This window comes from Bacillus rossius (genome assembly GCF_032445375.1).
Source record: "Bacillus rossius redtenbacheri isolate Brsri chromosome 9 unlocalized genomic scaffold, Brsri_v3 Brsri_v3_scf9_2, whole genome shotgun sequence".
In the NCBI taxonomy this organism is placed as follows: Eukaryota; Metazoa; Arthropoda; class Insecta; order Phasmatodea; family Bacillidae; genus Bacillus; species Bacillus rossius.
This window is the reverse complement of record NW_026962013.1, coordinates 34,105,882-34,119,350: the sequence shown is the minus strand read 5'-3', so window position 1 is coordinate 34,119,350 and position 13,469 is coordinate 34,105,882. Positions and strand designations below refer to the sequence as shown.

The 13,469-nt window shown below is 37.0% G+C and overlaps 1 protein-coding gene across 2 annotated transcripts in view; it reads left to right on the top strand.

Moving 5' to 3' along the window:
• Positions 1 to 1,776: 1,776 nt before the first annotated feature.
• The window catches only part of LOC134543003 (piwi-like protein Ago3), an 84,013-nt gene continuing 72,320 nt past the window's right edge, over positions 1,777 to 13,469 (top strand). Inside the window, exons 1-3 of one of the 2 annotated variants that reach the window (XM_063387663.1) lie at positions 1,777 to 1,854; positions 12,185 to 12,312; positions 13,161 to 13,354. In XM_063387663.1, coding sequence (XP_063243733.1) covers positions 12,193 to 12,312; positions 13,161 to 13,354 — 314 coding nt within the window. In that variant the 5' untranslated portion in view covers positions 1,777 to 1,854; positions 12,185 to 12,192. Of the gene's footprint in view, positions 1,959 to 12,184; positions 12,313 to 13,160; positions 13,355 to 13,469 lie in introns of both variants that reach the window. The other variant, XM_063387666.1, reaches the window with a different exon arrangement.

Sequence of the window (13,469 nt, the reverse complement as noted above, 5' to 3'; positions counted from 1 at the left end):
AGTCGCCGGAGACACGGGCCTACGTGCTGCTAGCCCAGTTTATTAAGTGTTATGTAATAGTGAAGTGTATTGTTCGTCAAGATATCGTGCACCATGTCAGAGTGTATTTTTGTAACTATCGCATCACGTGTACAAGTCTGCCCCTCACGCGCATGAAAATCGTGAGCCGCCACTGAGGAAGTGAGCTGCGCGTGTGACTAGTCGCGTCGGGCAAACCGTTACGGCCAGAATGGGCAGCACCATGTATTGGGCTGTGCTGTATTAAATTCACCAACTAAACTTTGTGTTATTCTTCAGGCGTCCCGAGTGGCCATAACAGCTCGGGGGGCCCTACTGCGTTAACCCCTACCTCTAGCCACAAGGCCGAACCTTCCCTGAGATCACGAACCCGAGCAAAAATCACGTCTAAATAGTCAGAGGTAGCAGGGACGGCGTCACGTCCATCTGGTAATTATAGTCACAACCAAAACCTTTTTTTAAATACTACCCATGTGCGCCCGGTCCTTTTCCGGAGTAGGGCCTAACCCAGCCGCGTCAATTTAACACGCCCCACACAAAGCATTACGTGGGGCCGTGCAGTATACGGTACGGGCCGTCTCCCGCCACCCCAGAACTTTAGTTAATCGCCCAGTACACAGGCACAGGCTTCATCCAAGCTTAAACGTGTTTTTAATTTAGTAGCGAGCCGCAGTCCACACAGGTGGGCCCGCGCGTCGCAATTTACCGATTACGAGATTAGCCGACGCTAATCGAACACTCTCCCTCAACTGCGACTGGCGTGAGGGCTTAATAAGTAAACACACGTAGAGGCACGCAGGTGTCCCTCTCAGACTTTCAGATGACGTGTGGAGTGTAATCGTGTACGTAAGAGCACCACAGGGTGCCGTTTTGTCAAGTGTAATTGTAATAATAGTGTAATCAAAACTTCTACGTGTTCCGACGCCTCACTGACAGTCATGTACCGCCGAGTAGACCTCGCGCCCAATGTAATGAACCAGTGTAAATCGTGAACAATAAAACGTCCACCCCGCACCTCCGTGCGCGACGTGCGACGCGTAGAACAACCAGAACAGTGTATGTAAATTAACCTAAACAACCCAACCTAATCAGGAAACAAATTCCATCACCGCCGACGGTTCTAGGGGGCCACGCTGGGGCAACGAACCCACGACCATCACACGGTTAGACACCGAGCTAGCCTGGCGCCCTCCCGGAACAGAAATCTCTAAGAAAGCCAGCCACCCCGCTAGGACCTGCGCCCGACCTCGAACACGAGACCGCGGCGGACGGCAACAGAAATGGTTATATTTTAATTTTTCGTTAAGACTTAAGGGAAGCGACCAATCACAACAAACCGGAACCTTTCAACCAGAAGTTTATGTCTTATTATTGGACCGAGCGAGGCAGTATTTTGGGTTAGAATTCGTATATTTGTCATTTGTAATCATCATCCGTTTCGAAAAATAGATATCCCATTTGTCAATAACCTATTTCAAAACTGCTTCTCCATTTCGAACAATGGCCGACCATGTGTTTTGTGCTGTGATTGGTTAGAATTAACGACTTCTATGTCAATCATAAACTGGAAAATGTAGTTTTGACTTAATCATGTGCTCGATGTTTAGTTATAATTCTTAAGGAAATCAATCGTAAACCCAGCTTTAGTATATTGCTTAAAGTTTTATGTTAAGTACCGCTAGAATGCGCTCGCATTTCAGAGATTGTTTGGACATCCAGTAGGTGGCAGTAAAGTCGCACGTTTTAATCTGGGTACATGGATAAAGCATTGACTTAACGGTCTTCTCTTATATAGTCTTTGTTGCTGTCTAAGGGAATATCCTGTTCCACTTTTGTGTAAGTTTATTTTATAATTTCAGTAAAGAAAAGAAAATCGATGATTGTTTGTTTTTGTTTTTCAAAATGCATTAGATGAGTGCTTTCTATACTGATTAATTAAGGTGAGAAAATTGCCAGGAGTATGATTTATTAACTTGAGATGCAAAGGTTCTGAGGAGAATGCAGCATGGTTTTTTCAGTTTGATTGTTTTGGTTTCTGTTCGGGTTGGGGGGAAGGAATAAAAAAAAAAAAAAAAAAGAGGATTCTTTGACACCGGGTGAAAGCCCAATTGCAAGCTTAATAGTTAGTTCAATTCAATTCAACTTTGACAGATTTTGAATTATTTAGTCCAGCGTACACTTCATGTTTTAGTTATAAATATTGGGAGTTTATTACAAACGATTGTATTTACATTAGAGAATTTTTTTTTTTAATACCTACATGTGGTTTTAGGTAGATTGATATAATTATTTTAATGTTCAACAAACTCTGCTCATTAATACTTATTTTTAATTGTTTAACAATATATCCATTATTAAAAATTTGTAATACAACTGTAATGCTAGCTAATGTATATATTGTACATATAATAGAAATAGTGTATGTAATAATAACCTACATGTATTTCATAAATTGTGTAACCATGTTGACAAGCCCTATATTCACAGAGCCACTGCTCATCAACTGAGTCTATTGGGTGCTAAGAAAGTAAATAAAATACCATAAATAAATAAGACAATATCTTAAGTTTGTTTATGGGCAGAATGGGTTAGGTAACTAAGCAGAGAGGCTTTTCCATAAAATTAAAAATTGTTTATCAGGGCGAGGAGCTCATTGAAAGAAGAAAATTAAAATTTGAAAAATTTTAATTTCTTATATTTTTTTCGGTAAATATTTACAATCGCGGTAGATGCCAAAAAAAAATGCTAAAAATCTGAAAATACTTTTATTCTGTGCCCTTTCACTTCCTCTTTTCAAAACAACCGGCGGAGGTAAGAAATTCCAAATACTTTAGGAGATATCGAATTTTTTAATTTCATTATATGTAGAGTCACAGTAGATGCCAAAAAAAATGCTAAAAATCTGAAAATACTTTTATTCTGTGCTCTTTCACTTCCTCTTTTCAAATCAACCGGCGGAGGTAAGAAATTCCAAATACTTTAGGAGATATCGAATTTTTTAATTTTCATCACAATACCTGCGTAGTATGCGGCGATGACCATTGTTTCTTGTCATAGATAATAAGGTTTCTTGTTTACGAGTATCATGTTTCTTATTGGACAATTTTGTCACGTGACTGTTCCGTGATTGGCCAGTATTCAAATGAACCAATATGTGATTATTTATTCCGTGATTGGTCAGTATTGAAATGAACCAATACGTGATTATTTATTCATTTATTGTTCAATACGATGTTTAATTAATCGGTCAACTTCTGCCGTGAACGACTACATCATTTCCTTATAGTGACAAAGGAAATGTACCCGCCTCCAACTTAGGTGAGTTTTTAACGTTTCTAATTTTAAAGTATTATTTTTTTTTTTGGATATTGTTGCGCAAGTAATAAGTAAAAAAAAAATTACGTGAGTTGTTGATGTTCATTATTTGTCCGGGTTTTGTTAGGTCAGGTCAGTTACATTATAAATAATTTAAAACTAAAGAACCATTAAATTAAATTCACATTATTTTTAATGTTCGCTTAGTTTGAAAGTATTTATAATGTAACTGACCTGACCTAATCGACCATTTTATTTATTACGCATTCACTAACACACGTCAAAATAAATAATGGCGACGTTCGAAGGGTTAAACGAGCGTTGTATTGCTAAATTAAAAAATTTGATATCTCCTAAAGTATTTGGAATTTCTTATCTCCGCCGGTTGATTTGAAAATAAGAAGTGAAAGAGCATAGAATAAAAGTATTTTCGGATTTTTAGCATTTTTTTGGCATCTACCGCGACTCTACATATCATGAAATTAAAAAATTTGATATCTACTAAAGTATTTGGAATTTCTTATCTCCGCCGGTTGATTTGAAAAGAGGAAGTGAAAGAGCACAGAATAAAAGTATTTTCTGATTTTTAGCATTTTTTTTGGCATCTACCGCGATTGTAAATATTTACCTTTTTTTCCTAATAGGGTAGGTTGGGGGCAATTTTCCGTGATTTTTGGTTTTAAATATTTGTGGACAGCAGTTATATGATTTTATTAGGTTTCTTGTATATAATTAAAAGATTAGGATGTAACTAACCATTGTATAACAATTCCAGCCAAATATAGTTATTATTTTGTGAAATATTAATTTTTATTCGAACAAATGATTGTGCAGAGATTTGCCCCATTTTGTGGGGCAAAGTTCCGCACTGCGGAGATTTGCCCCAATAATGGAAAACGGGAGGTAAAAATAAGAATTCTATTAAAACTCATCATAAAAACTTTATTTTAGTAGTTATAAAAGTCACTAGAAAGAATAGGAATTGTGGAAGGCTTATTTTTTTTAAATATCTAACTACCATCTCTGAACATAACATTGTGATAAAACAATAGGCTAATATTACAAGAACTTAAACTTATTGAAAATCACCTACGCCAAAAAGTGTAGTTTACTTAACATAAAAAATAATAAAAACAATGTTTGCAAGAGGAACTACCTTCCAACTTAAAGACTAGGAATCTTTTGATTTATCGGCTAGTAGACAGTCAAATCAGTCAAATCGTCTGGGAAAGTTAACATTTTATGAAATCTAGCATTGTGGCTCTCATTTGGTTTTGACAGTTTCAGGATGATATCTTTTTTGTCAACGAACGCTTCTGGAGTTTCTGAGAATTTGTAGGTATTAGGATACTGCTTGAAAAACATACATTTGTATCCTCCGTGGCTATGAGAAAGGATTTTAGCCACATAAAGTCGGAAAGAGTCCTTAGTTTTTCCATGAACTTTAACTATAGCATAGTCATTCGATGATAGCGAACCAGAGTTGTTCTTGTTCTCTTCAAAGTTTTCTGTTTCATCTTCATCAACCTCACTTCCAGAAAACAGAGACCTCGCATCAGGGTCAGTGTCAGTGTAATGATGAGACATTTCACCTTCAGATTCTGAAGTGCTTGAGAACTCAGTGTCAGTCTTTTTATTTTTTGTTTTATTTTATACCTTTTATCAGGAGGAAAGAGCTGTCTACCCTGCTTCCTTGACATCAAACGTTTCTCCTTTTCAGTTGCTTCTTTTTTCTTTGCATTTAATTCTTTTTTCTTTGCATTTAATTCTTTTTCCATGTTTTCTTTATGAGGAGTTGACGTGAGCAACACAGATATTAACCCTTTTCTTGACAGTTTCCTTCTTATAAGTATTTTCGGAAGAGGAATTATTTCTTCTGGGCTCTTGGCTTGATGCTGACATTGTTCAGCATTGTCTTTGGCTGAAGTGTTATCAATAACAGCAGGAGGTTGGGCAACAAATTATTCTTGGCTTGCAACAACTGATGAATGTTCTAAGGAAGCAGAGGATGTTGGATCAGCAGCAGCTTCCGAGATTTTGATCAGGTTGATTGAATGCAATCAATCTATTGTTATCTGGGTCCTGTAAGTCTTCTTCTTCTTCTTCTTCATGTGGTAGTTCCTGGTTTGTTATTTCAGCAGGAAGAAAGTCATAATCTGTGAATTTATTTACATCCAAGGGGTAAATTCCTGTAGCTCTAAAACCTTGTACGGCATTTTCGATAGTGCCTGCCTTCTCGAAATCTATCTTGAAAGCTTCGGCAACACAGGATATGTTGAAAACTTCCCCTGGGTGGTTGACATCCCAAGTGTCAACAGCAGCATCATAATATTTTTTCAAGGGACCAAAGAAATTACGATCATGTGGTTGTATCTTGTGACTGCTGTGTGGTGGCAAAGTCAGGAGGTGAGTATTGTTTGTTTTTGCGTAAATCACAGCCTCAAGAGTTGTGTGAGACACATGGTTATCCAATATCAGCAATATAGGATTGTTCTCACTTGGGTTTGCATGTTTTTTGAAGTGCTCAAGCCATGTGATAAATGTGACTGTCGTCATATATCCTTTGTCAGTTGTACCCATGACACATCCAGTAGGCCCTCCTTTGATTAGCAAATGATTTATTCTTTTACGTGCATATATGAAAAAAGGAGGTACATAATGACCAGTGGCATTCATAGCGCAGACAGCTGTAACCAGGGTGTCTACTGACCCTGGAAAACCTGGAAAACCTGGAAAAATCAGGGAATATTGTAATCAGGGAAAAATCAAAGAATTTTTCCAAAAATCAGGGAATTTTTGTTTGGTAGGTTGTAGTTGGCAATTTTTTTTTGTTTATTGATCAGGTTGCATTAACGTAGCATCAAGTGTATCCCCTCCCATTTTTTATTTTTGAATGGCAAATAATGAACAGTTCCCACGTCCATTTTCGGATTCGGAAGTGGCGTCAAATCACGTGATACAAACTGGTTCAAGCTGGTCTGTTATCCTACTGACGTACGTGCTGTGGCATATGCTTCCCATGTTCGGATTATACGGACAGGTGCATTTAATTTTAAGTATCTATGGATGCTCCCATCGTAAACTGGGTATTTTTGTTAGCTTTGAAAATACGTATCACAGACACTTTTGGTGAAGATTCGCCATAATTGCTAGAAATTGGTAGCTGTGGGCTTCATACGGTCCATGGTGCTTTCAAAACTGGAATTTCTGCTACACAATGGGACGTTGTTAGTTTTTTGAGGCACAGTTACTTTTTGTTTAAGCATGTACCTGCATGGAGGGCAGATTACATTAGAATATCTGGATCAGAGCTTTTTCCCAAGAAATTTTGTGCAATCAGATGGTTATAAAATACTGCAGTTGCTGAGCGTGCCATGAAAACGTTACCCCACCCAAAGAAATTTGTTTGTGAAGTTTCTATTTCATCTGTCTTTTTCAATGTAGTGAAAAGTGCTCTTGAAGATAGTCTTCTAGAAGTAAAATTGACATTCTTCCACTCTTTAGCATCAGCGCTGGAATTGTTTCTTACAATGTTCCAAAGTGAAGCACCCATGGCACTTTTTCTCTATGATTCACTGGTAGACATTTTATTAACTTTGGCAGGAAAGTTTGTGAAACCAGAAGTACTGAAGAGCTTTAGGGACAAACGCAATGTATCTCGATTGGATGTAGATAACCAGGAAAATCTATTGACTGCTAACAATATCAAGTTGGGTTATGCAGTACGCCATGCCATCAAGAAAGAGAAAGTACCAGAAAAGTCTGTCCTGTTACTGAAAAATGATGTTAGGACTTGTCCAAAGGTTATGGTAAAAAAACTTAAAGACAAAATTCCCCTGAAGTACAAACATACCAAGGGAATTTCCTGCTTATGTCCGTCTATGGCTTTAAATTCGGGTGTGAGGAAACAGCGTGTGATGTACAGTTTATGTCGTCTTCGAAACAGGTGGCTATCAGGTCAAGAAGCTGATAATATTGAGTGATCATATCAGTTGGTATGTTCCTCGCAAGATTCTGAAGCACTGTGGATGCTCATTCTTAAGGCACATACAGTAGCTGCTAAAACAGGCCTTCTAAAGTTTGTGAGGATGATGTTGGTACTTTCAATGGAAATGCATCATTGGAAAGAGGATTTTCAGTGAATTCTAATCTGCTGACTGAAAACTTGCAGGAAGAAACACTGATTGCACAAAGACAAGTGTACGACTTTGTTCAACGTTCTGGAGGTGTAGAGCATGTTGATATCAACAAGTCCATGTTACAGTATGTAAGAAATGCTAGTTGTAGGCGTAAGGAAGCCCTGCAAACAAAACAAAAAGAAAAGGAAGCTGCAGACAAGAAGAAGGCAGAAAAAAGAGTTGAAGAGGAGTTCAAGGCATTGCAGTTGAAGAAGGCTCGAGTTTTGGATTTGGCTCGTTCTGAAGCAAGTGCAATAGATGCAAAAGTTCAGTCACTGCGAAATTGTCGGAAGCTTCCTTTTACTAATGTTTTTTGCAAAAGTAATTGTTTGAAATATTTGTAGCAGCATGTTTTATTTGCCATCAATTGAGTCACTTTGGCCACGTCTGGAAGAAGGTAATTTTTTTACTAATTTAAGTAAGTTGAAATACTTTGAAACCCGTCAATGTATTGTTATGCAGTTTTTTCAGTTTCGTGGAATGTCGTAATTGTGTTAAAGAAAACATGGAAAAATTTCCGTTTTAGACCTGGAAAACCTGGAAAAATCAGGGAATTTCATTTACTAGATTTGGTAGACACCCTGTGTAACTGTCTGACCTTGTTCAGCTACGACTGTTTTGGAAACATCCCTTTTCCCTGTTGGTGCTACATGTTTTGGAAGTTTATTTGGCACCGTTTGTACCCCACTTTCGTCCATGTTGTAAATTTGATTTGGACCAAATTGAAATTTTGTCAATGTGGCCTCCAAATTATTAAAATACATTGATAATTGGACCCGATTAAAGCCCATAGTTCTAGCCACACTTTTCTTACGTGGCACTCGTAGTGACAGGTTGTTCCTTTTCATGAAATCCCGAGTGAAGTGTCTACCAGCTAATTTTGCCTCGATTGAAAATTGGTGGAGAATTTCATTTTCCTCAGCATATTGATAAAGGAGAAAACGTAATGATTTAAGGGTCAAACCAAAGTACCTTTTGTCAAGTTGAATGCAATGTTTAACCAAATCATCCTCCTTCTCCTTGGTGAATGTCTTCTTCCTCCCAAATTGCCCACTTGCTTTATTTGCCTTCAGTCAATTTCGTAGTGTTTTTTCATCGAATCCAACTTCTTTAGCAGCTCTACGAACCGAGAACCCTCTTTGAACTAATGAACAAGCGACTTTGAATTGCTCTGCTGTCATGGGTTTGTAAGTTTTCTTCCTCACATAGTTCCTGGAACAAAACAAATCTTTAGAATAGGTATGTATCTAACTAAAGTCAGTACACAAATGTTACATGTGCAGGTAGATATTAATGTTAAAGTGAAAGACTTGATGGGTATAAGTAAACCTTTAAGTTAGTAGAAATACTACATTTATTTTCACTATTTATAACTCTGTTAGAAAAAAAGGAAAGTAAAAAGGTTTTGTAAAAATGGAGCAGACAAGGGGCAAATGTCCGTAATCGGAAGAGTGCGGAGAATTGCCCCAAATAAAGTGAGGAGACTTGCCCCATTTTGTAATGTCCAAATGATGAGCTACTTTTTTTTTTGTAAACAAAAGAAAGAATAAAAACTAAGCATTAATTTCAAAGATAATCAATAACACTTTTTGATAGAAAATTCTACAGTTTTAATAAGTAGCTCTATTCTTCTAGAACTTTAAAGAGAAGTCACGAAAATATTGTAATAAACATATAAATATCTGACTTAACTCATTTTTTCTGTTCCTGAATGACCATTAACCACGAGTTCTCGAGATACAACTGGAAGTTGCACTAACAACCTACTGAGGCGAGACTGACTGAGTAATCAATTGTTAAAATCGATATTACATCGATGCGGACACTTGCCCCCTGCGGAAAATTGCCCCCACCTACCCTAGTTATTTTGTAAAATGTCAACCAATTTCATCACCTGAGAAGAAATTATATCCTTTTTGTATTTTAACGGAAAAATATGAATTTGCTAATGACCTAAAGTGGCTGTTTGTAATAAAAACAATTTCCAAACTTTGGGTTTAAAGCATTACAGCTGTTCCATTATTTTCCTCAAAAACAGCATTTTCAAAATTATTCTACTACTGTTGGGCGACAGGATCATGAAGTTGAGGGAAATTATGCTAAAAGAGCTATTTAAAATAAGAAATATAGTGATTGGAATATTATTACAATAATTGCTGTAACATTTATATTACAGTGAAAGTGATAATTTTACATCAAAATATACATTTTTTTAACATGCTAATACACAATTTCTTCAGACTTCAGGGCTGTTTTCCTACCAAGTTTCTTAGGGACTATTGTAGTTGGTGAAACCATAACATTATTAATGAGGTTACCACAAGATGATGCTGCATACATCATTTCTACTCTTACTTTCTTTTAGGATAAGCATGGGAATATGGGGGTTTTGAGCTAATTTTGTGTATTTCATTTTTTCACAATTGGCTTTTTCTAGTAGAGAGCGATGTGACTGGATGTGACATTCTGCTGTCACGGTTTGCTGTTTGGCTGTGCACCTTAAGAGTTAAAGTCACGACCGCTACATGTGATATGATTGTCGCAGCAATAGTAAATATTCTCCAGCCCTATTTGCGCAGACTTGTGCACCTTAACGCAATGAATTTTTTTCAGATTGTGTACCAGAAACTTTATGAAAACTCATTTTTTTAGTTAGTTTAAAACGTACCAAAAACACTATAAAAGAAGAATTTTTCAGTTTTGTTCTTGCTTGAATGATAGTCTGTTTATGTTCTCAATGAACTGAAGTGCTGCATCAAAAATATTTCTGCTTAAATAAGTTAAACACATGGTGGAACAAATATAATAGACATTTAGACCGATTTTTGAGAAACAATGGTGAGTAGCCTGAGGAAAATTTTAGATTTCCTGAGACTATTTTATATAAATGTTTATACGTTCATCTAGTAAACGAAATATCAACATGCCAGGCCAAGTCACTTATATCGTTCAAAAATATTCAGTGGTAGTGGTAGCAGTGGTGAGAAGAAAAAAAACTTGGTTGCCAGAAAAAAATTCATTCACAGCAGAGACATGTTTACGAGTTGTAGATAAACGAGAAGCTTTGAATATTGCCAAAGAGCTGAATAAGACATCCCACAAAGAGCAACACTAATGAAAATAATAGCATGTTCCATTTTCAAATTAAGAGGCGTTAGCCTTTTTCCTTATTGCGGAAACGACAAATCAATAAACTTATATATGATCAAGCCAAATCCCCTATCATCTAATTTAAAAACCAAATAGTTTATTTTCCATAAGCAAAATTAATTCAGAATATCCTTCTAACATTCGTAGTTGAACATATAGTGAGGATATAAAATGAAGTAATCAATCAGACTTTTTTCGAACTTTATTTCCCACTTAATGTGTGGATGTGGTGGGGGTTTAAACCATAGCACTTGCAAGCAAAGGTTTGCTTAGCATTCAGGTAAACTTTGCAATTATTAATTTATTTTTGTTGTTTCAATGGTTCCACTCCAGCTTGACACAAATGAAGAAATCAAACACATTATAAGTCAGATTGGAGACCATCTACGAGATACTGCTGTCCAATCAAATTAATCTTTGAAAAAGAGTCCACTGGCTCAGTGAAGCAGAAACAAAAATAAATGAGATAATACAAAAGTATCTTGAGTTTCTTTTGAGGGCCTTAGAAATATCTGTTTGCACAAAACTTTTGATGACAATGGTTTATGGAAAACTATATTTTTAATTGCAGAAAATGTGTCAACATTGAATGGCAATCTATGTGGAACCACACCAAAACAAATTAACAATGAGAACCCAACACAAAGATACTTTGACACACATGCATTTGGTATTTCTTCTTTCCATTCCTGGATTTGTTCTTATAAACACAGTGCATCAAAATATCATTGTCTCATATGAAAATTGTGTTTAAATTACCTAATGTTCAATCCTTTTATATTAAGTAATATTTTAAGTGAACTTAGATTTTTATTCAGTACTTGTACTCAGTGCATTTTATACCGTAAAATGATGTTGCATTTAAAGAGAGGTAAAATTTTTCACTCGCTAAGTGGTCAGAATTTTGTCCTGCTAGATTGTCTATATTGCACACTGTGTAGATCGTCTTGTATACTACAGAGTGTCAGTGCATGTGCAGCAAGGTGCATTATGACATTTTGCTGGGGATATAGTGGTGGCCATGATTATGTTACCCTAGCTGAAATAATTGGCGTTGGCCAGGCTTTATACGGAGCAAAGTTTTAATGAAATATTTTTAAGAATAGTCAAAAATCAATTTTGCATAACTTTACCAAGCTGTACAATAAATCTGGATTTTTTTTTAGATAACCCAAATATTCTTTTTTATACATTTTGAACCTTTTACTCCAAAATTTAAAGTTACACAATGGTTTTAAAATGTCTGTTTGGAGCATCTGAAGATGCAGGCACTATTTGCTTCTTTTCTCGAACGTCAAGTGTGCAAAATTTCATCACATGACCAAAATATCTTCTTTAAGGGGTTTGAAAGGGTGATGGGGGTTTGGTTTTTCAAAATCTCCAATCTATGGTGAACTTCCTGTGTTGTTTTGAAGGTCAAGTGTGTGCATAATTTCATAAAGCTCAGAGTGAAACTCTGAATTTGGTGTGAAAAGAAACTCAAACCCACAGAAAATAATAGAGATGATTGTTTATTTTTGCAGACACAAGGATGGCGGATAACAACGTCCCGCTGGGGCGTGGGAGAGGGCGAGCCAGCATCCTAGCACAGGTGGGGCTCCAGCTGGGTCAGGGAGACGCTCCGGTGCTTCCAGACGCGGCACCGCCACAGGTCAGTGGGACGTCACCTGAGATGTCCTTTCAACTGCCACGTGTCATGCGCAACAGGGTGTCTGCAGTGTCACGAAAGTCACAAAAGAAATGAGGAAACTGAATGACGGGTCACAAAAAATATATATATTTTAATAAACAGTACCTAATGGTTCTAGAAGGAACATAATATTAATTTCCAACAGCATCTTGGTAGTTTACATTTTTTTAATGCCTCAGTTTAGTTTATAGCAACATATTTGATATATGAATGTTTGGTGACTGTCCACAAAAAATCATGTGGAAAAATTATCTCCTGCTTCTCAGGGATAGTTAGGTAGTATTGTGTTTAATTCTGCCTATTATACATGAAAACAATCTTTTGATGTAAAAAGTTGAGAAAAAAATTTTTATAACAGTATCCTGGCTAAGTCCTTAAATTGGTTGGCCAGAAATTTGTAGACACCTTACATAGTTAACATTGGCTTGAGCCTAAATACATATATTCATGTGTCATTTTTTTTTTTTTTAACTCAGCCTTTTTGTACTCATTATTAGTAAAACTATTTAAATTTTGTTGGCTGAAAGTTTATTTTTATTATTATTTATCATTTTTTTTTTTTTAAATTTCAAATCATGTATTTTAATTGAAGGACTTAATTCAGTAGGGTTACACCCCCAGTTTTCGTCATATGAAGATCCTGGATGTTAAATATATAGGTAAATCTATGGTGAAATTTCTGAAAATGTGTATGAACATGAACATGAAAGTGTGGCTTGTGTCAATTCTTTTGTGTGGCTTATGTCAACTCTTTCACGTGATAGTGCAAGCATCCAGAGGTGTGGCAAAGGGCTGTGTCCTGCCTGCAGGCCGAGACACCAGCTCCCTTGCCGGTGCTGGGACGCGGTCGTGGGCAGGCACGCATAGTGGAGCTACTGCAGCAGCAGGCCGCGGCGGCCGCTGCGGAGCAGGCAGCAGCGCAGCCGCCTGTGTCGGCCGGCCGTGGCGCACGGCTGCTGGAGCAGCAGCCGGGGGCCGCCCCAGCCTCACTTCCCCCGCCCAGGTGAACACAGTGTGCCAGGCTTCTTGTTTGCATCCGAATCAAATATCTGTTATTTTTCTAATGAAATTCAAACACATAGTGGCAAATATTTTTCCCCTCACACAATTCAAAAACA